General features: G+C 46.2%; 1 protein-coding gene across 2 annotated transcripts in view; it reads right to left on the reverse strand.

Moving 5' to 3' along the window:
• Positions 1-2,779: 2,779 nt before the first annotated feature.
• LOC129703181 (erythropoietin-like) overlaps positions 2,780-26,098 on the reverse strand; it is a 71,731-nt gene continuing 48,412 nt past the window's right edge. The window contains exons 3-5 of one of the 2 annotated variants that reach the window (XM_055645356.1): positions 21,843-21,923; positions 19,193-19,357; positions 2,780-3,402 (exon numbers count right to left, since the gene is read on the reverse strand). In XM_055645356.1, the coding sequence (XP_055501331.1) occupies positions 3,250-3,402; positions 19,193-19,357; positions 21,843-21,923 (399 nt within the window). In that variant the 3' untranslated portion in view covers positions 2,780-3,249. Of the gene's footprint in view, positions 3,403-8,073; positions 8,708-19,192; positions 19,358-21,842; positions 21,924-26,098 lie in introns of those variants that run through there. The other variant, XR_008724519.1, reaches the window with a different exon arrangement.

Here is a 26,098-nt window from a genome sequence, read left to right on the forward strand (position 1 = left end):
GGGGATCACCGGTCGGTGGGCCGAAGGGCCTGTTTCCGTGCTGTAGCGCTAAACTAAAAAACTAAACTCCTAAGAGTCAATTGACTGAAATTAATGAACAGGGCCTGGCCATGACTGGACTGCAATAGCAGGCAACAGATTGCTGTTCTTTGGATGTGAAGGAATGGTCTTTGACAGAAAGAACTATGAGAGAGGAAGGAGCTGGAAAGGGGGAGACTACATTTTGTAATCCTATCTTTCTGGGCCCACAGGGAAATTAAATAAATCTTTTTAAAAAATGACTACTTTGGGCCACTTGCTACATTTACATGGTGGAAAAGCCTCAGTTCTACCACAAATCAGTGTACAAGTTCCCAATGCTGTCACATAGGCTTTTATGAGTTTGCCCTGCCACCTATTTTGCTATTTAATTTCTTCTGCTTTCTACCTTATCATGAACTTTGACTTTTGTTCTCTCCTCCCCAGTTTAATGCATCTGTTTCAAACTATTATTAGTTCTGATGAAAGGCCATTAATCTGAAATGTTAATTCTATTTTTCTCTCCATAAATTCTGCCTGACACAAAGTACCTAAGCCTGAAGAAGAGTCTTGACCTGAAACGTCACCTGTTCCTTCTCTCCAGAGATGCTGCCTGTTCCACTGAGTTACTCCAGCATTTTGTATCTATCTTCAGTTTCAACCAGCATCTGCAGTTCCTTCCTACACTATTTCAAGATTTTTCTGTTTATAATCCAAATATAGTCGCTGGGAAAATATACATGAAGATGGAACCTCAGATTTATTAAGTGGTGTAGTATTCCATCCCCCTGTCAATGTCTCATTAATTGGAGGTGCTGCACATTAGTTTGTAAAAAGACGATAAATGCAGTCTTCTCGAGTGTAATCTGATGTTTCTGCATCTCATATTGCTTTTCACTTGCATTCACCAAAACACTTGAAATGACAAACTAAATATTGTGCATCTACTGAAATAATTATGTTCCTTCACAGAGAGTGCAGGACCTCTTTACCATGTTTAATTTAAATAAAAGTAATATTCACAAAATGCTAACAGAAATCTTCTTTAAATATGCTTTAAAGAGGACACCCTTGAAGTCAGAAGCAGATGTCACAAATGCTGGAAATAGAGACATCATAGAGTCCTGCAGCACAGAACCAGATCCTTCGGTCCAATTTTGTCCATGCCAACCGGCTAGTCCCATTTCCATACATTTGGGTCCTATCCTTCTGAACCTTTCCTATCCATGTATCTGTCCAAATGTTTAGTTTAGTTTAGTTTAGTTTAGTGATACAGTGAGGAAACAGGCCTTTCGGCCCACCGGGTCCTCGCCGACCAGCGATCCCCGCATATTAACACTATCCTACACACACTAGGGACAATTTTTACATTTACCAAGCAATTAACCTACACACCTCTATGTCTCTCGGGTGTGGGAGGAAACCAAAGATCTTCGAGAAAACCCATGCAGGTTACGGGGAGAACGTACAAACTCTGTACAGACAGCACCCATAGTCAGGATTGAACCCTGATCTACGGCGTTGCATTCGCTGTAAGGCAGCAACTCTACCGCTGCGCCACCATGCCGCACGTGCCTTTAAAGTCAGAAACAAAAACTGAAAACGCTGGGAATACTCAGCCAATTAGGCAATATCTATAGAAAGCAAAACAGGATTATGGGCCTGTACCCACATAGGCGATTTTTCAGGCAACTGCCAGCGACTGTCAAGTTGCCGGCAGTCGCCTGAAAAACGGCAACTGGAATGGCGACTGCCAGAGTGGAACACACACACACACACACACACACACACACACACACACACACACACACACACACACACACACACACACACACACACACACACACACACACACACACACACACACACACACACACACACACACACACACACACACACACACACACACACAAAGACATCGCAGGCGGGGCCCAGGGCAAGCGGGAGGAGCACTGTCTGAAATTCACATGGTGCAAAGCCAAAGTGATGCAGACACACACCGCGATGAACAGGAAAGTTCCCGCTGTAATTAAGACGGCTAAGCACAGTGTACGATAAGTCCTTTAAAAGAGGGGGGGGGGGGGAAGAGGGGGGAAGAGGGGGGGAGGAATGGAGACAACTTTTAAGAAGCCAGAGATACACACGGCTGTGAAGCTCGGCGGACATTTAACATTACCGGTCGGTTATCCTTGGTTCTAAAAACTACTGCTTACGTTTTTTTTCCTCCAATGAGCCAATAAAATTCACCGGTCAGCACCTTCGACCTACTGGCAAACCACTAGGACCTCCTGGTCACCCACCTACGGCACGAGAATTCTCGCTACTCTCCATGACGGCTTCATTCTAGTCACCGTTAATTTTTCAACATGTTGAACAATTTGTGGCAACCATAATGAGGCCGCGACTAGTTCACAGAATGAGGGAACTCCTCACGACCATGAAGGCGACTCCCCGGCAACCACCCACGAACATGTGGCGGCAACATAGTCTCCTGCAGTCACCTAAAAGTCGCCTAAGTGGGACAGGCCCATTACCATTGCAGGTTGATAGCTCTCATCAATTGTCCCTGTCAATCAGGTGAAATATATTGACCTGAGATTATAACTTGACTAAAAATTTGGAGAGGTGCTCAAAGTACAGAAGCCAGCTGTGATGGCTTCCAACCATTTTGTAACCAATAATGACACTTTATAATATTTTAATTAAATATGACCGATTAGAAAGCCGATATCTTAGTATACTTTGTTTATAAAATGTGCATGCAATTCCATTGCAGCACTTCTGAATCATTCATTGTTGTCATAAATTGTAGATATATAATTCATAACCCAGCAGTTCTTTTTAAGAATCAGTAATATTATTTTATGTGTAACATATGCTCGATCGGACTCAACAAAGATTACTCTGATTGATAAATTGCAATTGTTATTTTGGTTGAAGCAAGTTCACTATTTTGTAACAAAATATAATAACAAGCCTATTAAGGTTCCAGATTATAAAAGATGAATAGAAAACTGCCAAAGTAAGTTGGATGACATATTCTCCATGTTGCGACCACATCCTTGTGCATCCACGTGAGGTCTTGGAACTTGTTGGAAATTGCAACAAGCATTTGGCAACTTTTCTTAACTTAAGAACTTGCATTTTCCTTCTCTTCCAATGCACACAATACTCCAAAAATTCAGTGCTGAACTCCACAAAGTGCACCCACATGCAGGAAGCTGGTTGTTGTCACCATTTTCTCATTTTGCAATATTCTTCTGCCATTTCCCGGTAAAATATATTGATTTTTCCACACATCAGGCGAGTGTATGTGTATAATACATTCTGTACAGTTCTTCCCATTAATGGCCTTGCAAGTTCATAAGTCCGATTTGATGTGTCCTGTAAAATACAACAGAAGTTCAGTAATATGTTCCAGGGCTTGTAATGGTTTATGGACAATGTGCTGAGAGTCTCTCCAGAAATAAGTTGCCAGGCTGAAAGTGAATTGATTGAATTGAAAATAAAAGAGTACAATTTCAACTAAAACAGTAAAAGTACTAACATTTTAGCCACTTTATTTGGATAAAGAAAATTATCAGTCAGGATGAGGCACCTTATAGCTCACTATGATTTTAATGTGAACCATCTGTTTCTCCTCGTTTTCCTCCATAAATCTAAACCAAAAATGTACGAGAAAAAATCTCTATCTTTTCATGATGCTCTCTCATGAATTAACCTTCAAGTTAAAAAATCATTTACTATGACAATAAATATACTATTTTGGCGAGTCGAGATGGTCGAGTCCAACAAAGTTCTTTATTTTTTAAACAAAAATTACCCGTGATTACCTGAGTCGATATTGACAGCCAAAATAAACGATGCTCGGTCAAACCGCGTGGAGCTCGAATGGATGGTTTTACAGAAAGCCCGCTCACGTGACCGTGCCAGCCAATAGCGATGGTTCAACATTACCAGGGCCACCACTAGTTGCCGCTACAGGACCCCCCCAGAACACGAGGTACGGAAGCGAGTGGGATGCTGGACACGGCGACCGCAATGTGTGGTAACAACGTAAGTGGCGGGCGATACAGGGTGGGGCTGGTGGAACAGAGACGGGACGGTAACGGTGCAGGAGGAACAGGCACAACCGGTGCGGGGGGAACAGGAACAACAGGTGCAACCGGATTGGCCGGCGGACGGCACCTACGCCATCGACATCCAGGTGGGCCGGCTTAAGCCGAGCGATGGAGTCGATCTCCTCCCGGCCCCCAACAGGAAAGTAGCGATGCCGGGGCGCAACAATCGGAACGGACCCTCGTAGATTGGCTGCAGTGGGGACCGATGCGAATCCCTGTGGAGAAACTCCAATAGGCAGTTCTTAAGGTCCGGTGCCACGTGCACTGGGGATGTCCCATGCCGCAAGGTAGGATCCAGGGGCCAGGCCCGTGGGGTAGACTCCGGATGCCCTCGAACCGCAGGGAGGAAATCCCCGAGCACCTACAAAGTCGAGCCGTACACCAACTCGGCGGTCGATGTATCCAAGTCCGCCTAACAGCACCCAAGGCAACTGGTCGATCCAATCCGGACCCCTGAGCCGTGCCTTCAGTGCCGATTTCAGGTGGCGGTGGAATCGTTCCATTAACCCGTTGGATTGGGGATGATAGGACCTGCTTACGGAGGCCCTGCCAGATAAATTTGTCCGCCACCAGCGCGGACATCGCCCGGATTGAGGGGTGAGCCAGGCCATGGATGGCGTTGAAAATCCGGCGGTGCCAACCCGTGGGAACAATGAGGTGTGGGCGCCCGGTGGAAACATCGCACAGTACCAATGCTCCCGTGACACCAAACGGAATGTCAGCCAACCGCAGCCCTGAAGTGACCGTCCTATAGCCATCGATCCCATCATTCGCGCACTGTGCTGCAGCAAACTCCACGTTATCCACACCGTGGGCCACGGCCACTACAGTCGGGAGGGCCAGGCGGGACAGGGCGTCGCCGAGCGTGTTTCACTTCCTGGCCACGTGCTGTACGTCCGTCATGAACTATGACACGAACGCCAGGTGTCGCTGCTGTCCAGCAGACCAGGGGTCTGACACCTTGGCCAAGGCGAACGTTAAGGGCTTGTGGTCAGTAAAGGCCATGAACGGCCTGCCCTCCAGGAAGTATCTAAAGTGCCGGATGGCCAGGTTCAGGGCGAGGAGCTCCCGGTCAAACGCGCTGTAGTTGCGCACGGGGGGCCTCAGCTGACGGTTGACAAATGCCAGAGGCTGCCAGTGGCCGTCAATGAGCTGCTCCAACACCTCACCCATCGTATCAGAGGAGTCCACCGTTAGTGCAGTCGAGGCTGTGGCCCGCGGGTGTACCAACATGGTGGCTGTGGCCAGCGCCTCTTTCGCGCCGTTGAACGCGGCCTCAGCCTTGTTGGACCACACGAGGTCCCGTGGCTTACCAGCGACGCACTGAAACAGAGGGCACGTGATTCTGGCCGCCACCAGCATGAAACGATGATAGAAGTTCACCATCCCGACAAACTGCTGCAGCCCTTTGACAGTGAGCGGCCGGGGGAACAGCCGGATGGCCTCCACCTTAGTGGGTAATGGGGTGGTGCCCTGCGAGGTAACATGGTGCTCCAGGAATTAAATTGTGCGGAGGCCAAACTGGCATTTGGCGCGATTGACTACGTGTCCATGGTCCTGGAACCGCTGGAACAGCGCCCGCAGGTGCGTGAGGTGTTCCTGTTGGGAGCGGCTCGCAACCAGGATGTCATCTAAGTAGGTGTAAACCAAGTCCAATCCCCTACCCACCATGTCCATCAGTCTCTGGAACACCTGTGCGGTGTTTTTCAAACCAAAAGGCATACGTAGCGGTCCGCAGTCGTAACGGCGTTCAGGCGCCAATAATCCCTGCATAGTCTCCATGCCCCAGATGTGTTAGGGACCATGTGTAATGGGGATGCCCACGAGCTATCCGAGCGCCGCATGATCACCATGTCCTCCATCAACTCTTCCCTGGCGATGCGCAGCTTGTCGGGCGGGAGCTGGCGCGCCCGAGCGTGTAATGGCGGTCCCGTGGTGGGGATATGGTGCACCACCCCGTACTTGGGGGAGGTGAGTAACTCTGGGAACTCCGCGAGCAGGGAGGCATATAAGCTCGCCAGGGGCGGAAAACCCGGGGGGGGGCCAGAGGGGACACGTCCCCTCCATGTTTTGAGAGGTGGGGGACATCCCCCCCAAGTTTTTGTCATCCCGATTTAAAAACCCGTGAAATCTCCGCTTTCTACGAGACAGTGGGGGTGGGACTGATGATCGATGATAAGAGAGACGTCGGTCAGCAGGCAATGGGGGCGGGACATGATTCAGCGCAATGATTTGAAGAGGGAGGAGTGGGGGCAGGGGGGTGTGACTGAGGATAGAGTGCGGTGATTGGAATAGAGAGAGACGTGGCACAGACCTGCGCTTCATCTGCAGCCAGGATCGATCCCGGCCGGCTCTCCGGCGCTGTCCTGTCCCCTCCCGAGTACCCCCGTGGGTGGCCAGAGAGGTCGGCAGCAAAGATCCTCTGCTATAGGATCTTTGGTCGGGAATCAGAGGGGCCAGCGCAGAGAAACAGCGCTAAACCCAGCTAACCCTGCCTGTCCCACCAGGTGAGCCTACAGCCTTCCTGGACTTGAGGGAAATATGGCCAGCCTGGTATCCCGTCTGTCCAGACAAGGCTGTTGATTAACCCAGTGAAACAGGCAGAGTTGAGCTGCATTTAGCGCTCGATTGAGCCTCCGAAGCCTCGCGCGTGTGATTGTGCGCATGCGTGTGTGGCCGGCAAAAAATTGTGTCCCCCGTCCCCTCCATGTTTTGATAGCGAGTTCCGCTCTTGGAGCTCGCGACCTCAGCCACCGCGTTCAGCTGCGGGCTGGGGAATTCCACGGGTCGCGAGGCCGCGGGGCTGGGGCCCGCCGGTGGAACGAGGCGCCCAACCCTTATGGCCACCATGAGGGAAAAGACCCGAAGGAAGTCGGCGCCCAGGAGCGACTGCACCAAGTCCGCAATGGTAAAAGCATACGTATGGGCGGGAATCCAAGTTGAGGGATAGGGTCCGCGTGCCATAGGTGCGGACAGTACTCTGGTTGACAACAGTCAGGACAGGGCCTTGTTTGCCCGCACGGGTGTCCAACCCAGTTTGGGGGGGAGGATGCTGACGATGGCCCAGAATGGCGGTCACGCACGTAGAGGCGGCTGTTTTGGCTGAACGCGATAGCCCCCACTGACTATCGGCCAAGGCGTTTCCCACAAACGTGCAAGGGGGGGGGGGGCGGCGGCACGTGCGGCCTCCGCGCCCCAGCGTAGGTGATAAAAGCACCACTGGCGCTTACCCCGGTCTCTAGCGTGTGGCTGCGGCTCGGCGGCGGCAGCAGAGGGCTGGGCATCTCTGCGGTGCGGCTGGCTTACGGGTGCAGACTCTCGGTTGATGGACCCGCCATAATTCGTCAGCCCGCTCGGCGAGCTACATAGTGTTGGTGAAGTCCAACCCGGTGAGCGGCAGGCGGATGTCATTGGGCATTTGCTCTAGAAACGCCTGCTCGAAAAGCAGGCATGGTCGATGGCCGTCCATCAACGCAAGCATCTCGCTCATCAATGCGGACAGTTTCCAGTCACATAGACCGTCCATGTGGAGCAGGCGGGTGGCGTGATCTCGGCGGCTAAGCCCGAAGGTACGGCCTTGAGGCCCTCAAACTTACCGATCGCCGGTGGGTCTTGTAAGTAGGGCAACAACCGCGTGGCCGTCTCTTGGCTGAGCGCCCCGACCACGTAGAAATATCGGCTGGCGTCGGCAACGATATTTCGAAGGTGGAACTGGGCCTCTATGTGGGCAAACCACACTTGAGGCTGCTCTGCCCAGAAAACGGGTAGTTTCAGGACCACGGCGTTTTGCTGGGGGAGGTGGGCATCGGGGGTAGCGGTGGCTGGCATGTTGACAGTCCGAGTACCGATCGGACTAACGGGGTCACCGGTTTGGCGAGTCGAGACAGTCGGGCACAACAAAGTTCTTTATTTTTAACGAAAATAAAGTTATTACCGGACTCGATATTGACAGCCAGAATAAACAATGCTCACTCAAACCACGTGGAGCTCGAATGAATGATTTTACAGAAAGCCCGTGAAAACACTCCCCCGCTCACGTGACCGCGCCAGCCAATAGCGAGGGTTCGACATTACCAGGGCCACCACTAGGTGCCGCTACACTATGACAGTTGAAATATAAACAACTTTCACCTTGATATTCATTGCTGGCTCGTTTTGCTAAATGGCCAATATAGGAAGAGTTACTTTTGACCTCCTTACATTGCTTCTAGTGTGTAGGATGGGAATGAAATAGTGTGAACTGGTGGTCGGCATGGACTCAGTGGGTGGAAGGGCCTTTTTCCACACTGTACCTCTAAACTAAAGTCCAATCTCACCCACTCTGAACGCACAGCTCACTCAGCAACAATGCTAACATTGTTATTAAACCCACCAGCAAGGGAGGTGCTTGTGTCTGGCTGGCTGACCTCTACCATGCTGAGGCCGCCTGCCTCCTCATACCTACCCATTGACCATGACCCCATAGACACGGTGAGTATTTCTTGCGCTTGGCCTGCCAAGGCCTACTGGATCTCCCGGTTGCTGATCATTTTATTTCCCCTTCCCATTCCCATAGTGACCTTTCTGCCCTGAGCCTTCCCCTCCCTTTTCCCTGTGCCCCACCTGCACTCATGGCCAATACTACCCTCCCTCCCTCTCCACCCACATTTGTTCCTCTGGCTCTACAATTCGCAACTTCAATCCTTTTGTCTCATGGCTTTTGTTTTTCAACTCTGGCCTTTGTCCAACCATCTGCCTATCAAAACCTCTCCTCACCTGTGTTCACCCATTATCTGCTACATTTTGTCCTGCCCCATCTCTCTTGCAGTCCCCCCCCCCCCCCCCCCCCCCCCCCCCTCCCCCTACAATCAGTCTGAAGAAGGACCCTGACCTGTAACATCCATTTCCTTTAGTGATGTTGCCTGCTTCCAGAACAGTGTTTTTTTTAGATTTCAGTGATAAGTTAACCCTTGGGATGGTATTGCTAAAGCCCCATTCCCACAGTGCCTTGCCTGTGACAGGAGACAAGAGGTCATCAAGATGGGCCTTCTGTATATTACCTCTGACAAAGCAGTATAGGTTTTGTCACAACTCTTACATTTCACAAATTTTAAGATGATTATGATTGCTCTAAATAATTCGAAAAAACTAGGTTATCGGCATGGTGGTGCAGCGGTAGAACTACTGCCTTACAGCGCCAGAGACCCGTGTTCGATCCTGACTATGGTGCTTGGCTGTCCGGGGTATGTACTTTCTCCCCGTGACCTGCGTGGGTTTTCTTCGAAATTTATGGTTTCCTCCCACACTCCAAAGACGTACAGGTTTGGAGGTTAATTGGCTGGGTATAAAATGATAAATTGTCCCTAGTGTGTGTAGGGTAGTGTTAATGTGCAGGTGCAGACTCAGTGGGCTTGTACCTCTAAACTAAACTAAACTAAACTAAAAATTAAAATTAAATTAAATATATTAAATTACTATGAAATAATGAAAAAATATTTAACAAAAATTAAGCAGCCAATCAGGATGGGCGACCCCTTTCAAATGAATGGAAATGCAAACCTATATCAGAGCTGGCTGGTTCAGAGTAGGAGAAGTGGACTCCTCAGCATAATTTGGGAGAATCCCAGCACAATGTGTTTGCATTGTTGGGCTGTATTGGCAGAGCAAAATCACACTTGTGCTGTTCTATTCAGCATGTTCTACTGTTACGTGTTGGAAGGAACTGCAGATGCTGGATCTTCTGAAGGTCTGAAGAAGGGTCTCGCCCGAAACATCACATAGAAACATAGAAACATAGAAAATAGGTGCAGGAGTAGGCTATTCGGCCCTTCGAGCCTGCACCGCCATTCAATATGATCATGGCTGATCATCCAACTCAGTATCCCGTACCTGCCTTTTCTCCATACCCCCTGATCCCTCTAGCCACAAGGGCCACATCTAACTCCCTCTTAAATATAGCCAATGAACTGGCCTCAACTACCTTCTGTGGCAGAGAGTTCTAGAGATTCACCACTTTCTGCGTGAATCCATTCCTTCTCTCCATAGGTGTCCTACTGTTACGATGGGTCCATGTAAGTCTGGGACTTATCTGAGAGCAGTTGACAACATCCAATGCAGATCAACCCATTAACTGCCTTAGGAATCAAACAAGTTAGCAATCAATTGGGAAGGTTGATAAAAAGAAAATCCAAAAATAATTTTACATTATTAAATCATCTAAAAGCAATAATTATTATGCAAGTGAAATGCATTTGCCAGCAGCGGTGCTATGATAAAGAACACACAATACACAATAAAACTGATGGTATGATGGCATCAGTCAGTTGTTCAAGCCTGTTCTGCAACATGAAGGGTTGTTCAATGGAGAATCACAGCACATACAGACTGAATTAATCAAATGACACATTTCATTGCTTTGATTATTGTGATGGTGGTGTAACGAAGCACAGCCATCTGCACACAGCAGGTTTCTCACCATAGGCTGAATTTACTGTTGACCTCCCACACCAAAGCAACGTAAGAGCCCCAGAATTGGGCCTCTTGCACAATCCCACCTAGTGGTGTTAAATGCATCAAATTTCACATCCTAGCCAAAATGCTGCATGATTATTAACTTCCTCGTTGCCTGAGAGTGCAACCAAAATGTTATCACTCAACTCTATGGTAACCGTAAATATAGTAGTGAAAGTATCAGCAGAATGTGAAACTTGCAAGCTAGACTGTTTGTTTACTTTACAATGATAAAAATGCACTAAAGTTCAGCATTGTGTTAGGCAATGCAGAACACAGAATGCAGAATGCGTATTGTATTGTATTACAAGACAATACAATACGGTTTTATTCGCCACATTGCACATAGAGTGCAAGTGAAATGAATTTGCCAGCAGCGGTATTATGATAAAGAACACACAATACACAATAAAAATGTAACACAAACATCCACCACAGCATTCATCACTGTGGTGGAAGGCACAAAAATTGGCTAGAACTCCTCCACTTTCCCCCGTGGTTTGGACCTCAACTATCCGCAGCCATCGCTGCGGGCGTCCAGATGTGCAGACCGCAGGGTCGGCTGGCTGGAGCTCCCTTCCAGAGATCCCTGGCGAGGAGCACCAGACGGTAAGTCCACGCTGGGCCCACGGTAGAAGTTGGCCGTGGGCCTGTAGTTGGAGCTTCTTCTACCCCAGGGTCCCCCACGAGGGATCCCGGGCTGCTGCGGGCCAGTGAAACGGAGCGCTCCCCTCCGGCGAGCCCCAGCCCCATTCCAATGCAAAAAATAAAAAAATCACTCTGACATCTCTACTTTGGCATTTCGCTTCTACAACTTGTTCCACTCTTAAAAAATTTCAAAATGTTCCATGAATACTTTGTCATGAGAATATGGAACAACCACGCAAGCTAGATTGCGTTCTTTCCTTTATAATTATAAAATTAACTAAAGTTCAACATTATGATAAGCAATGCAGAATGTGATATTCCAAATGCGCAAATAAGAAAATGAATTCACCTCTGACATTTAAACTTTGACATTTCGCTTCCACACCTTGCTCCACTTAAAAAATTTAAAAATGTTCCACGAAAACTTTGTCATGTTCGCAACACATAGGAGCAGTATTGGACCATTTGGCCCATCGAGTCCACTCTGTCATTCAATCACGATTCATCTATCTTTCCCTCTCAACCCCATTCTCCTACCGTCTTCCCATCACCCAAGACACCTTTACTAATCAAGAACCTATCAATCCCCATAATATCCAAAAACGGCCTCCACAGATGTCTGTGGCAATAAATCCCATAGATTCATCGCCCTCTGGTGAAATAAATTCCTCCTGATATCATTTCACAAGGTACACCTTTTATTCTGAGGCTGTGCCTTCTGGCCCTAGACTCTCCCACTAGTGCAAGCATCTTCTCAACATCCACTTTACTAGGCGTTTCATTATTTAGTTTAGTTTAGTTCAGAGATACAGCGCGGAAATAGGCCCTTCGGCCCACTGGGTCCGCGCCGGCCAGCGATCCCCGCACATTAACACTATCCTACACACACACTAGGGACAATTTTTACATTTACCAAGCCAATTAATCTAAAAACCCGTACGTCTTTGGAGTGTGGGAGGAAACTGAAGATCTTGGAGAAAACCCACGCAGATCACAGGGAGAACATACAAACTCCGTACAGACAGCACCCGTAGTCAGGATCAAACCCGGGTCTCCGGCACTGCATTCGCTCTAAGGCAGCAACTTACTGCCTTACATTGTGCCACCGTGACCGGCAACTTATTTGGTAAGTATCATTGAAATGCCCCCTCATCTAAACTCCAGCAAATACTGGCCCAGAGCCATTAAACACTCATCAAATGCTAACCCAATCATCCCCAGGATCATTTTCATAATCCTGCTCTGCACCCCTTCCAATGCAAGCACGTCTATCCTCCGATACAATATGGAGCCCAAAACTGCTCTCAATGCTCCAAATGCGGCCTGACCAGTGTCCTATAAAACCTCAGCAATACATCCCTGTACTGTCCCTGCTGTGCTGCAGCATTGTCCCTGTAGTTACTCTGTGGAATACAAATATTTAAATATTTGGTGCATTTTCTTGAAATTATTTTTAGCTGTTGTAACAGGGGAATGAACCAATTGTTTTAATTAAGCTGGCAACGCCATGAAAACAGCAGATATACAGACATTTGTCCACTGATGTGTGTTCCAAACATACACAAGGTCACAGCTATTTATTGTGATCTGTTTCAAATTTAAGTTCTATTGATGATGTAATGACATGTCTCCAAATTTAGGTTCAATTGACATGGATACAGAATTGGCTTTAGGGAAGGAAGTATGGGGAGATAGGGAAAGATGTTTTTTTCAGATTGGAGGCCTGTGACTAGTGGTGTGCCTGAGACATTGCTGCTGGCAGTTTAGTTCAGTTTAGTTTAGAAATAGTGTGCAAACAGGCCCTTCGGAAATTTAGAATGAGTTTCTACTCAGGACAATTGGAAAATATGTTAAGGATTTTATACATTGAACCCAGCACTGGACTAACATAGAACATAGGTGCAGGAGTAGGCCATGCAGCCCTTCGGGCCAGCACTGCCATTCAATATGATCATGGCTGATCATCCAAAATCAATACCTCGTTCCTGTTTTCTCCCCGTATCCCTTGATTCCGTTAGCCCTAAGAACTATATCTAACTCTCTCTTGAATACAAGAATCTCTCTTTCTATTACTGTGAACATTTTGTAGGATTCAGGATTTAAAAGCTAACATGCAGAATGCTGAAAATAGGCAAAGTACAATTCTTGGTCATCCATATGTTCACCACTTTATGTTGATCGTTTTAAAAAAAAACATTCTATCTGTGTATCACTGGAGAATATGCTATAGATTAGAAGTTAAGAAGTATTTTGCAAAAGTATTTAACTTTGCTTTACATCCTGTGGAGGGTTATGGATCCTCTTGGTTTTGAATAAAGTCAGACAGATTGTTTGTCTCCACACAGGAGACACAAGATGCTGGAATCTTAAGCAAAAAACAAAGTGCTGGAGGAACTCAGCGGAACAGGCAACATCTGAGGAGGGAATGGAGAGGTGATGTTTCTGGTCAGGACCCTTCTTCACACAAAGATTCATTAGCTACCCTTTGGTCCTAAATTAGGCTTTTGGTAATAAAGAGAATTTTTATATCTGATAACATTTAAATTGATTTATAACAGCTTGCCATCCATGTAAGGCATTCTACACATAAATAATATGCAATCTGGAGGCAATTGAAGTCATGAATCTTTGAACCCCAGAATGTACAGTTGTATTGCTAACTATAATTTAATGCATTTTACCTGATACTAACTCACCACTACACTGTACAAATGACTTTCACCTCTTTAATCAATGAGAGCTCTATTTTCAACTAGAATAGATAAGCATAGATCAGGAATAGAATAAGAAGCTCAGCATGTGGACACGCATCCTTCTTTGCACATTTGCCTGTCGTTTACTAATTATTTCTCTGTGGATTTAATTTTAGTTTGAAAACTTGGTGCAGGTCATAGGTCTTGTGTTGCCAATGTGCATTATCCATGGTGTTTATTTGATCCCAGTCGTAGAGCTGTACAGCAGGAAACAGGCCCTTGGCCCACCTTGTCCATGCTGACCAAGTAGGCATATTGGGCTAATGCCATTTGGCTGCATGTGTCTCTCTACAGCCTTCCCTTCTATGTGTCCATGTGTCATTCAAAAGTTGGAATTATATCTATGGTAAACTTGGCTGGGCCATCAGGGTTAAAGTTGCGGGGAGGGCAGGAGCCTTGAGAAAGAGGGGGCTGGAGATCATGGCAGCAACTCACTCACTCACCATTGCCGTGGCGCTCCAGGCGCGGAGCCACCACATTGTGGCCGGGGAGGGAAGTAGCTCGAGTGGATCTCGGATGGCTGTGAGCAGCCGCCGGTACCAGACAGCGGAAGTGGCCGCCACCTCAGCACCTTCTGGCAGGCGGCCCACCAGCCACGGTGTCCTTCGGCACAGGGGCAACAGGTGGTGGTTGGCGGGTAGTTACTAGGCGGAAGGCTGGTCCCTCTCTCCCTCTCTCCCTCTCTCCTCTCTCCTTCTCTCCCTCTCTCTCCATCCCTCAGACCTGAACTGCACAGTGCATTGTGGGACAGGCAAAGATGGAGGCTCCCTTGTTGTAGTGCCTTTGACGCCAGTAAATACGTTATGTTCACATCCAAATCATTGATGTAGATGACAAACAATATCCGTCCCAGCACCGAACCCTGAGGCACACCACTAGTCACAGGCCTCCAGTCCGAAAAGCAACCTTCCACCATCACTCTCTGCTTCTTTCCATGAAGCCAATTTTCTGTCCATTCAGCTAACTCCCCTTGAATCTCATGGGATATAACCTTCCAGAGAAGCCAAACAATGCAAAACTTTGTCAAATGGAATCCATGTACACAACATCTACAGCTCTGCCTTCATCAATCTTTTTGGTCACATCCTCAAAAATATGTGAGACATGACCTCCCATGTACAAAACTATATTAACTATCCCTAATCGGCCTTTGTCCATTCAAATGCCTCTATATGCCTCAGAATACTTTCTAGTAACTTTCCGACCACAGATGTTAGACTTACTAGCCTGTGGTTCCAGCTGTCCTTCTTGAGTAGAGACAAAACATTTGCCACCCTCCAGTGATCCGGCACCTCGCCTGTACTTAACAATGACTCATATCATTAGTGATAGGAGTAGTATTAGGCCATTCGGCCCCATCAAGTCGTGTCCACCCTCACTATATCATTAGGGGTGGCACAGTGGCGTAGTGGTAGAGCTGTTGCCTCAGTCCCAGAGAACTTGGTTCGATTCTGACCATGGTTTAGTTTAGTATGTTGTCACGTGTACTGAGGTATAGTGGTGAAAAGCGCTAACCAGTCAGTGGAAAGACAATACATGATTACAATTGAGCCATCCACATATACATGGTAAAGTGAATAATGTGAATGACACTTAGTGCAAGATAAAGTCCAGTAAAGTCCGATCAAAGATCGTTCACATGGGCTCTGCTTTCCTCCCAGATTCCAAAGATGTGCAGGATTGTAGGTACATTGTCTTCTGTAAATTGGCCCTGGTGTTTAGGATGTGAAAGTGGGCTAACACGTGTAGAGGTAGGGGCTGGTTGGTGGCGTGTGCTCGGTGGGGCCAAGGGCCTGGCTCCACGCTATATCTGTAAACTAAACTAAATTTTGCATGTATGATCAGAAACAATCAGAGATTTTGTACAGATGGTGGATCAGTGCTGGGTTTGGCTTGGTTCATTTTGCAAATGACAGATGGCTTGGAATGCCTGCGGTCTTATAAGTAAGTTTGTTGATGACACGAAGATTCCCAGAATTCTATATCATGGGGATACAGAGGGGCACAGATCAGTGGGAAATTTGACAGAGTGGTGGCAGATGGAATATAGTCCAGATTAAAGATAGACACAAAATGCTGGAGTAATTCAGCAGGAAAGGGAGCAACTCAGGAGGAGTTTCGGGTCAAAGAAGGGACTCGACCCGAAACGTCACCCATTCTAGAATCTCTAGAAATGCTGTTCGTCCCGCTAGGTTACTCCAGGCTTTTATGTCTATCTTTGGTTTAAACCAGCTTCTGTAGTTCCTTTTTACACATAGTCCAGACAAATAACCATATAACCAAAATGTGAGGTAATGCATGATAAAAAGCAAGCTGCTGGAGGAACCCAAGTACAGAGGGAAATGGACAGTCTACCTCTTAGGTCAGGACACGGCATCTGGACAGAAAAAAGGGTTTGGAGATGAATAGTATAAAGGTGTGAGGGAGAAAGGTGGGATTAGGACTGTGAAGCACTTGGTGGATCCAAGTGAGCAGATGTTAATGGCAGATGGAGTCAGATGGGAGAGGAAAGGGTGAAATCGCAATAGAGACTGAGAGATGATAGGCTGAGGCAACAGTGCTGCGATTGATGGAATCTGATTAATAAACAAGGAAGTTGAAGCATAGAAGTAAATAAGGAAGGTGGGAACTGAAGGAGGGGTAGGGGGAATGTGTGGCTAATGGATAGATGGAGTGGGAGGGAATGAGAAAGAAATTGGGTGATACCGGGCTGAGAGGGAGGCTTTATGTAGGGGCTCGCAGAGAAATGATGGGGTTAGTTTATTAAAACAGATCTTTAACTGCTTAGGTTGTAGGAAGGAACTACTAATGCTGGTTTAAACCGAAGATAGACACAAAATGCTGGAGTAAACTCAGCGGGACAGACAGCTTCTCTGGATAGAAGGAATGGGTGACGTTTCAGGTCGGGACACTAGGAACTGGTTTGCTAAACAAGAGCAGGTTGTTTAGCAATTCTATGTTCACTATTACAGCTGATTGGAGCCTGGCCAAAACTATGAACAATGGTCCCTTCATGATGCGAGGTGCTTGATACATCCCAATCACTCTATATAGATAAGGAAGTCTGTTTTCAGCAGTGTGTTTCATGAGAAAGTTGTTGGTTGAATGTCCTGTGTCATTTGTTTGTTTGTTATGATCAGTCTTTAGTCCTCTAATTGCAACTCCACGCTATCTTTGTTTTGTTAGTTGTGATATGTTCAGTTTTTAGTAAAGGGCTGCAGACATTTCAATGCCTTGCTCTGATGCCGTATAACCATTGCACCTGAATGAAAAGTCTTAAATGCTGTTACTGGACTCAGCAAATCATTGAGAATTCAGTGATCTTACAGAAGGGCGGAGAAGGATCAGATCACCAGAAACTGGAGAATTTAATTTTCATTCTGCCGGATTGAAGAGCACACAGGCAGATTATGAGGTGCTGTTACTAAGCTTTGTGCTTATCACCCTAGCACTGGAGAAGAGTGAGGACAGGCTGGTCGGTGTGAAAATGGGAATTAAAATGGATTGCAAATGGGACTTTACAACAGAGGATGGTGGATCTATGGAACAAGCTGGTTGAGGGAGATACAATCACACGGTTTAAAAAGCATTTGAACAGGTACATGGATACGAAAGGAATAAAGGGAAGATAGACACAAAGTGCTGGGGTAACAGGCAGCATCTCTAGAAAGAATGCACGGGTGACGTTTCAGGTTGAGACTAGGAGTCAGGGGGGAAGGAAACTAGAGATATGGAAGGGTACAAAGAGGATGTAAGGTGTGAAAAGGACAGAGCAAAGTGGACGATGATAAGGAAATGATCAATGGTTCATTGTTGGATGTGGGGAAGGTGACAATGAGACATATAATGAGTCAAATTCATTAGGAGGACAGTGAAACTATTAGAACTAGGGTGGGGGAGCGAGGGAGAGGGAAAGCAAAGGTTACTTGAAAATCAATATTTAGACCGCTGGGTTGTAAACTGCCCAAGCGAAATATGAGGTGCTGTTTCTCCAATTTCGAGGCCTTACTCTGACAATGGAGAGGGCCCTGGATAGAAAGGTCAGTATGGGAATGGGAGGGGGAGTTAAAGTGTTTTGCAACTTGGAGACCACATAGGCCCAGGTGGACTGAGCAAATGTGTTCAGCAAAACAATCACCCAGTTTGAGCTTGGTCTCGCCCATATATTGGAGCCCATACCTCGAACAGCGGATACAGTAGATGGTGTTAAAGCTGGTGCAAGTGAACATCTGCATTACCTGAAAGGGTTGTCCTTGTCGAGGGAGGAGGTATAGGGACAGGTGTTGCATCTCCTGCGGTTGCAGGGGAAAGGGGAAATAAAGGGATATGGACCAAATGCAGGTAAATGGGATTAGCATAGATAGTTATCTCGTTTGATCGGAGTGAGTCAGCCTCTTTCCATGCCATGTGGCTCTTTGACTCTAGTTTTATTTATTTATTTCCTGAATCACCTTGTGGTTCATTGGTCTCCAGAACCTCATTAAATTAATCAACTTAAACGGCACAGTGACACAACTGGTAGAGCTGCTGCCGCACAACGCTAGAGACCTGATCTCAGGTGCAGTCTGTGCAGAGTTTGCACATTCTCTCTGTGACTGCGTGCTTTTCCTCCCGATGCACAACTTTCCTTCCACATCCCAAAGACGTGCAGGTCTGTATAAAATATGTGTTGAATGTTAGCAGAAATGGTGCAAAAATGGGAAAACATAGAACTATTGTGAATGGTTACCGATAGTAGGCATGGACTTGATGAGCCAAAGGGCCTGTTTCTACGCAATATCTCTAAACTAAACCAAACTAAACAGTGACTTCAGAGAAAATATTTAATGACGCATTCATACACTGTTATCAGATAACTGAGAATTGTTCTGTGCTCACCCAATACCTTCAAATGTATTTTCTAGCAAATGTCACAGAGCAGTGGTCTGGGATAGGAAACCGGGCTCACTTTTCTTCTTCCAAACCCAAGTTTCAAAAGTTGCAGTATCACTCTGGCTAAACTGCCTGTATAAACTTCAGGTCTGTGAGTTAGACAGGCTTTTCCATGAGAGTTTAGCATAGAGGCTAAATTTTTATCCAATAACATAGGCAAGAGAAAATTGTTTAAAATACTGCCAATGATTTGAACAGAGAAAACAATTAATTGCTCACTTAATATCTTACCGGCACATCCATCAATTGCAACATGTGGATGAAAGTTCTAGTATTCCTGTAAATTGTATCTAAGAGAGGTTTTGTTGAACCATTAGCGATAAAGTGTTTTGCGGTCTGAGTTGCATTAGATAGCATAATTAGGCCAGCCTTAATTTCTTCATTTTTCATATGTTTCTGTAAAACAAAATAATATTAAAACAGTGTTGAACAAGTTAGGTCTTTATTCTTTGGAGCGCAGAAGGTTAAGGGGGGACTTGATAGAGGTCTTTAAAATGATGAGAGGGATAGACAGAGTGGACGTGGATAAGCTTTTCCCACTGAGAGTAGGGAAGATTCAAACAAGAGGACATGACTTGAGAATTAAGGGACAGACATTTAGGGGTAACTTGAGGGGGAACCTCTTTACTCAGAGAATGGTAGCGGTGTGGAATGAGCTTCCAGTGGATGTGGTGGAGGCAGGTTCGATTTTATTATTTAAAAATAAATTGGATAGTTATATGGACGGGAAAGGAATGGTCTGAGTGCAGGTAGATGGGACTAGGGGAGAATAAGTGTTCGGCACGGACTAGAAGGGCCGAGATGGCCTGTTTCCGTGCTGTAATTGTTATATGCTTATATGGTTATATGTTAAAGTAACTTCTGGTCTCAAGTTAAAGTACACTTTATAGGTACACAGTGTAATTATCTGGGCTCATAAAATACAGTGCTGTTCCATTTACGAGCAGGTTTTGGCAGTAATCAGGCTTTCACCAATGCACTGTTGGAAATATATAACTATATGAGTTTATTGCACTGTTGATGTTAGATCAGTGTTGCCATGAACGGGTGAGTGTTTTAATATAAAATTATAGAATGATATCGTGAACCATAAATACAATACTATTTACAACTGTGAGCTCTGCTATACTGGAAGCTACTTGCCTCCCATGGTGAAGTGCTATTTAGATTTCATCCACCTGAAATAAACCAAATAGGAAAAGTAACATTTGCTAATAAGATCATGAAGATTCTACAATAACTTAGGGGTGAAAATGGGAAACAAGTCAGGGAATGCTGCAAACACTCGGCAGGAAACATAACATTGGTGGGAAACAGAGTCAACGTTTGGGTCAATGAACTGGAAAGAATGAGAAGCTAAGCTTGTTAAGTTGCAGAGGGAGGGGGGGGGGTGGAGTTACAGAGGAATGACTGTGACAGAGTGCACAACAAAGTTCAGTTTAGTTTAGTTCTGAGATATTCTTCTTGCGAATGAAACATAAACCAAAGAAATATTTAGATCCAAGCCAGGAGTTAAGCATCCAGGTTGTTGTCTCTGCATCAATGTCTGTCAGGTCCTGAGCTCCATTTGGTGGGTGGTAGAGCGGGCACCCAGAGATGACATGGTTGGCTGACTGTTGTTCTGCTCCGCATTCACAGGCTGGGCTCTGGCGGAGGGAGCCCCCATCTCCACACGCTGACATTGAAAGGCCCAACTCCAGTACCAAGTCTGTTGAGCTTCACCCATGCTCCTCTGGGGAGGTCGGACCCTGGACAGCTTTAGAGATACACCATGGATACAGGTCCTTTGGCTCACAAAGTCTACACTGACCATTGATGACACAATCACACTAGTTCTACCCACTCTCTATACATTAGGGGCAATTTGCAGAGACCAATTAACCAACAAACCCGCAGGTCTTTAGGATGTGGGAGAAAACAGTAGCACCCGGAGGAAACCAATTGGCCACAGGAAGAACATGCAAACGTCACACAGACAGGATTAAACCTGAGTTTCTGTGAGTTCATAAGTTCATAAGTGATAAGAGCAGAATTAGAACATTTGGCCGATCATATACTCCGCCATTCAATTGTAGCTGATCTATCATATTCCCCTAACCCCATCCTCCTGCCTTCTCCTATTAACCCATGACACCCATACTAATCAAGAATCTATCTATCTCTGCCTTAAAAATATCCACTGACTTGGCCTCCACTGATGAATTCCACAGATTCAATTAATTGTCGTTGTCTCTGTACTGTACACTGACAATGACAATTAATTGAATCATTTCATTTCATTTCATTTCATTTCATTTCATTTTCATTTCATTTCATTTCAGATGCAATAAATTCCGCAGATTTACCACTTTCTGACTAAGAAAATCCCTCCTCATCTCCATTCCAAAGGTAACTTATTTTATTCTGAAACTATGAACTCTGGTCCTAGACTCTCCCAGTAGTGGAAACGTCCTCTCCACATCCACCCTATCCAAGCCTTTCACTATTCGGTAAATTTCAATGAGGTCCCCTCTCATTCTTCTAAACTCCAACAAATACAGGCCCAGCCCCGAGGCTAAATGCTCCACCAGCAGATGCACTACTGCGCAGCCCACAAAGTTGTTGAAGTAACAAATATTTTAAAGATTAGCAATTGGAGACAGAAAGAAAAATTAAATAGATTGAAACAATCATTTAGAATCCATGTGACCAAATCACAGTGAATGCCCTACATCTTAATCTTCTGGATCAGTCTACCTATCAGAAGCCTTACTTAAATCCATGTATTCAATATCCACTATCCTACCTTCATCAATTCGTCACTTCATTTTATTTAATATTATTTAACTTAATTTCTAAACAACACCTGATACAGTGATATTTGTACTGGACGGGTACTTACACTTTTGGATCTCCACACTCGCAGATTAAGACCAGTACTTGGAAGAGGAATTACATTAGGAAACCGAAATGTCTGGTTACACTGCAAGAAAAGACAAAACAGACAAGACCATTAAATTTTCTAGAAGAATAACAGAGAGACAATTTTATTAAAGTGTGATTTTACCACTGAACTTTTAAGTGCAAATTTTATAAGGTACTATTTTTAATTTTAATGCTCTGCCTTAATGACCTATTAGAGCTACAAAAATATTATCACCTTTTATTGTTGGTTCTTATATTTCCATGTTTTGCCCAAAGGTATGTTGTCAACCAAGCAATCAAATCCCATGATTGCCTTGTCACTCCTTGTCACCTCAATAACTCTATATTTTTGGTTACCACTGACCTGTTATCTAAATTGGGGGATGAATTTTAAAAAACTGTAGCTGATGTGGACAAGGAGGCACAAGAAACTGCAGATGCTAGAATGTGTAGTATAAAATAGAAAGCAACCAGAGGAACATAGGGATCAGGCAGCATTTGTGGAATGAAATAGACAAGAGACATTTTGGGTTGAAGGTTCGAAGTTTCAAAGTCGTCTCGGCCCAAAATGTCAGCTATTTCTTTTCTCCAAAGATTCTGACTGACCCGCTGAGTTACTCCAGCTTTTTGTGTATCTTCAAATTTACTTTTATTAATTGTGGAAAGTTTAAAAAATTGGTCAGCATATTAATTTGCAGGGCTGAAAGGCACGACAATATCTTGAACTGCATTCACATTGCAGATTGTTCTAAACATTTAATCATGCATTATATGTGTGGAGTGCTTTATCGAAGGAAACTACAGATCCAGTTCATTGTTCTGAACCAGGGACATAACTGGTTTGTTTCTAGGAGCCTGCGACAGAAGTATTGATGTGGGCGTCTACAAATGAATGGCCAGATGGCAAGCCCCAATAGAAGCTGAGAAGGAGGAACAAAGCTCCATGCCCAGACGAAATGGGGGCCACCAATCCTGGAATGGTTGAGAGGCAGAGCAGAAATCTTGGCTGGGTGAATGGTTTGGATCCGCTGATCAAAGAGAGGTGGAGATGTGGCAAGTTAGGTAGGGCTTTAGTTAACTGGCTCTCAGATAGAGCACACATAAGTGTATTTGTTCCCCCACAGTTTAGAACTGCTGAATGGAAAAGCCTGCAACGGCAAGCAGGCTATAAAAGGGTAATGCAACCTTTTGTTTTCCCAGTAAAAAGCATTGAGGCTACAGCCAATCTGGATATGTTTGTGTGCAACCTCTGAATGGTGGCTTTAATGTTGTAATGGGTCACTTCAGTTTGCAGCAGTTTGGATATGTGCTCTGTTTCCAGTTGTGAGTACATGGTAAATGGATACTGCATCTAGAGAATTTTGTGCAGATTACATTTTACTTCGGAGTCACATGAGTGACTACGTGAAGAGCCCGTCCAGCACGCATGCGTGATGAGAGCGTTCACGCAGTGCAACAGCGACGAACGAGAGTACGGGCGCTCCCGCTACAAGCTTGAAGGAATGGACCGTTAGGTAAGTACTTACCCACAGGTTTAAACTCACAACTTTGCTTCTCTTTGTGCACCAGGGGAAACTGGAGCAAAGCAGCACAGAGGGAAACCGCCCCCTGTTCGACTCCAGGGAAGGAGCGTTCCGTCAGTGGAGGGGGCGAGAGGCGGCACCTGGACCACACACGCTGCGGTCCACAGTCTGGGTACTGAGCCGATGCCCAGTCCGCTAAGAGCTGTCTGACCAACAGCAGCGGGCTGGAGGGAAATTCAAAAACCGGCCGGTAATCCCTGCATTCTCCCGACAAGGAGACTCGCCACCCGAGAACGGCAGAAACGCCGCCCGAGAACGGCAGAAACGCCGCCCGAGAACGGCAGGCAGCCTCTTGAGCAAAGTTGGCAACCAAACCTCGGGCTGGAGACAGACACGGAAGATGGAACCGGCACTTCAAACTACCGCCCGAGAGCAAGTAAGTGTCTGTTTTCCAAGCCTAGAGAAAGGTCATGGAGTAAAAAACTCCAGCGAGACTTGCGTCGGGAGCTGGGGCAAGCTCGCCAAGGGAGCATAACACTCCTGCTCCAGTGCACTACCAGCACTGGCCATCATATCTCCCTCATCAGAGGGGATCGTTGGCGACCAGGGCTGGGCTGGTCCAGAAGAGGGGTCACTGGCTGAACAACATCGGGAGTATGCTTGAGGTACAGGATCAGGAAGAGCAGCTGGGTGTTAGATACCGCTCTGTGGCTACACCACAAGCGAGATGGCCGTTTCAGTCTAATCTGGCGGCCAGCTTACTACCTTTCCAAAAAACCTCTCCAAGACAGGTAGTCATGAGGCGTTGGATTTTATCACGCCTCCCCAAAATTGCATTTACTCAAAGTGCCCACCATTATTGGGGGATACATTGAGCAGGGCATTTACAAAACCCAAATATCTTAAATTGCATTTGATACCCCTGACGTTGGCTATCATTTTCGCATGCTCATTCCAGAGGGGCAGGGTAGTGCGGCAAAACACCTGACCCTACTGTTCAACACAGTATGCGACCGCAACCTCTGGAAGGAAGTCGTAAAACCTGCCCTCAACCTAAAAAATTCACAGGACTGTGAGAACGCCGACCTCACAACCACAGATCCTGCTATCTGGTAAATTTACCAAATCAAGCCCAAAAATTGAACGAACTATCCAAGATATTCGGCATCATGCGGGCAGGGCCTGGAATGAGCAAACCACATAAAACCAGACAGCAGTACCTCCACGCATCCACCAGTAGGCGTCTACTTAATGGTACTGGTGAAAGCTCGGGGCCGCATGCCAGTCCCCGTAAGCCTTTTTAGGCCAGGGCCCAGAGCGGGCCCCATGGAAAATGAGCCACCCCCCGACAACACCAATCCCGACAGACAAGGAACCAGAAACCGAAGAAATGAACACATCACAGTGGTAAATGGACTAATCTGGAGTCGTCATCACTACAGACACTGGGCTCTAAACCTAGTTGGAAATATTGAGTGTGTTCTCTGGGTAAAAGCATATTGTTCAATAGTGCACCATTCTGCATGTTCGTTTATAAATTGACAACATCACAGTGGTGGCATATACCAAACCACATGGGCAGAATAAAATCGATATCATGTGACAATTTATTTAACAATTTGTAATGGTATGTCATCAAACATATTTGACCATCAGCAACTTACCTACCAGGTGAGCTAAATACTGTAACAGACATGTTAAATCAAAGTATTTGCTGAAATTACAAACCAATATGGAACACCAGATATCGATTTCCTTGTATTCCAATTGAACCACCACGTACCGATGTATGTCGCATGGAACCAAACCTTGAGGCAGCAGCAACGGATACATTCCCGCCGAACTGGGGGGGTGGGGATCTAATCTCTATGTTTCTCCCCTTTTCTATCTCATCAGTCAGGTACTACGGCCTCATCAGTCGGGTACTACACAAAATACAGATGGACTCTGCTTCAGGTATTTTGATAGTACCCGACTAACCTACACAGCCATGGTTCCCAGTGGTCCTCGACATGGTCATTAAAACCCCAATGACTTTTCCCAGTAGCCCAGACTTATTAACTCACCCAGTATCAGGCATAAGCCACCCATGCCACGATAAATTAAACTACTGGGTTGCAGATTTTGAAAAGACCACTGCTGGGCCTGGGTTGCAGAATTGGAAAGACCACTGCTGGGCCTGGATTTGTCAGACAGCACTATCGACACGATGACAGCATCCCATCCCATATCCACAAGGGAACTATACTTGGCGAACATCAAGAAGTGGGAAGATACTTTCAAATACAGGAACTACATATTCAACTACAACAAAACCTGTACTGGAGTTCCTGGCAGGTCTTCACCACAATGAAGGACTCAGCTACAGCGCCATTAATACAGCCAGAAGTGCTCTGTCATCCTACTTAACTCAGGCACCAGGACAACAGGCCATAGGGTACCATCCGCTGGTGATCAAACTCTGGAGAGGCATATTCAACTCTAATCCCCCAGACCTAGGTACACCCAAATCTGGGAAGTCAGTGTGGTCCTGACGTACCTTAGGGATGGTCACCAGGCAGGTCCTTCACCCTGGAACAGTCTACCGTGAAGACGGTCATGCTGATGGCACTTGTCTCAGCACAAAGAGTCCAGTTTCCTCCATCCATGCCGAGATCAACACCTCCGGGCTGCGGGTCTGTGGAGCGGAGCGGGCGGTGCCGACTCTAAC

The sequence above is a fragment of the Leucoraja erinacea genome, chromosome 14 (genome assembly GCF_028641065.1).
Source record: "Leucoraja erinacea ecotype New England chromosome 14, Leri_hhj_1, whole genome shotgun sequence".
NCBI classification, from domain to species: Eukaryota; Metazoa; Chordata; class Chondrichthyes; order Rajiformes; family Rajidae; genus Leucoraja; species Leucoraja erinaceus.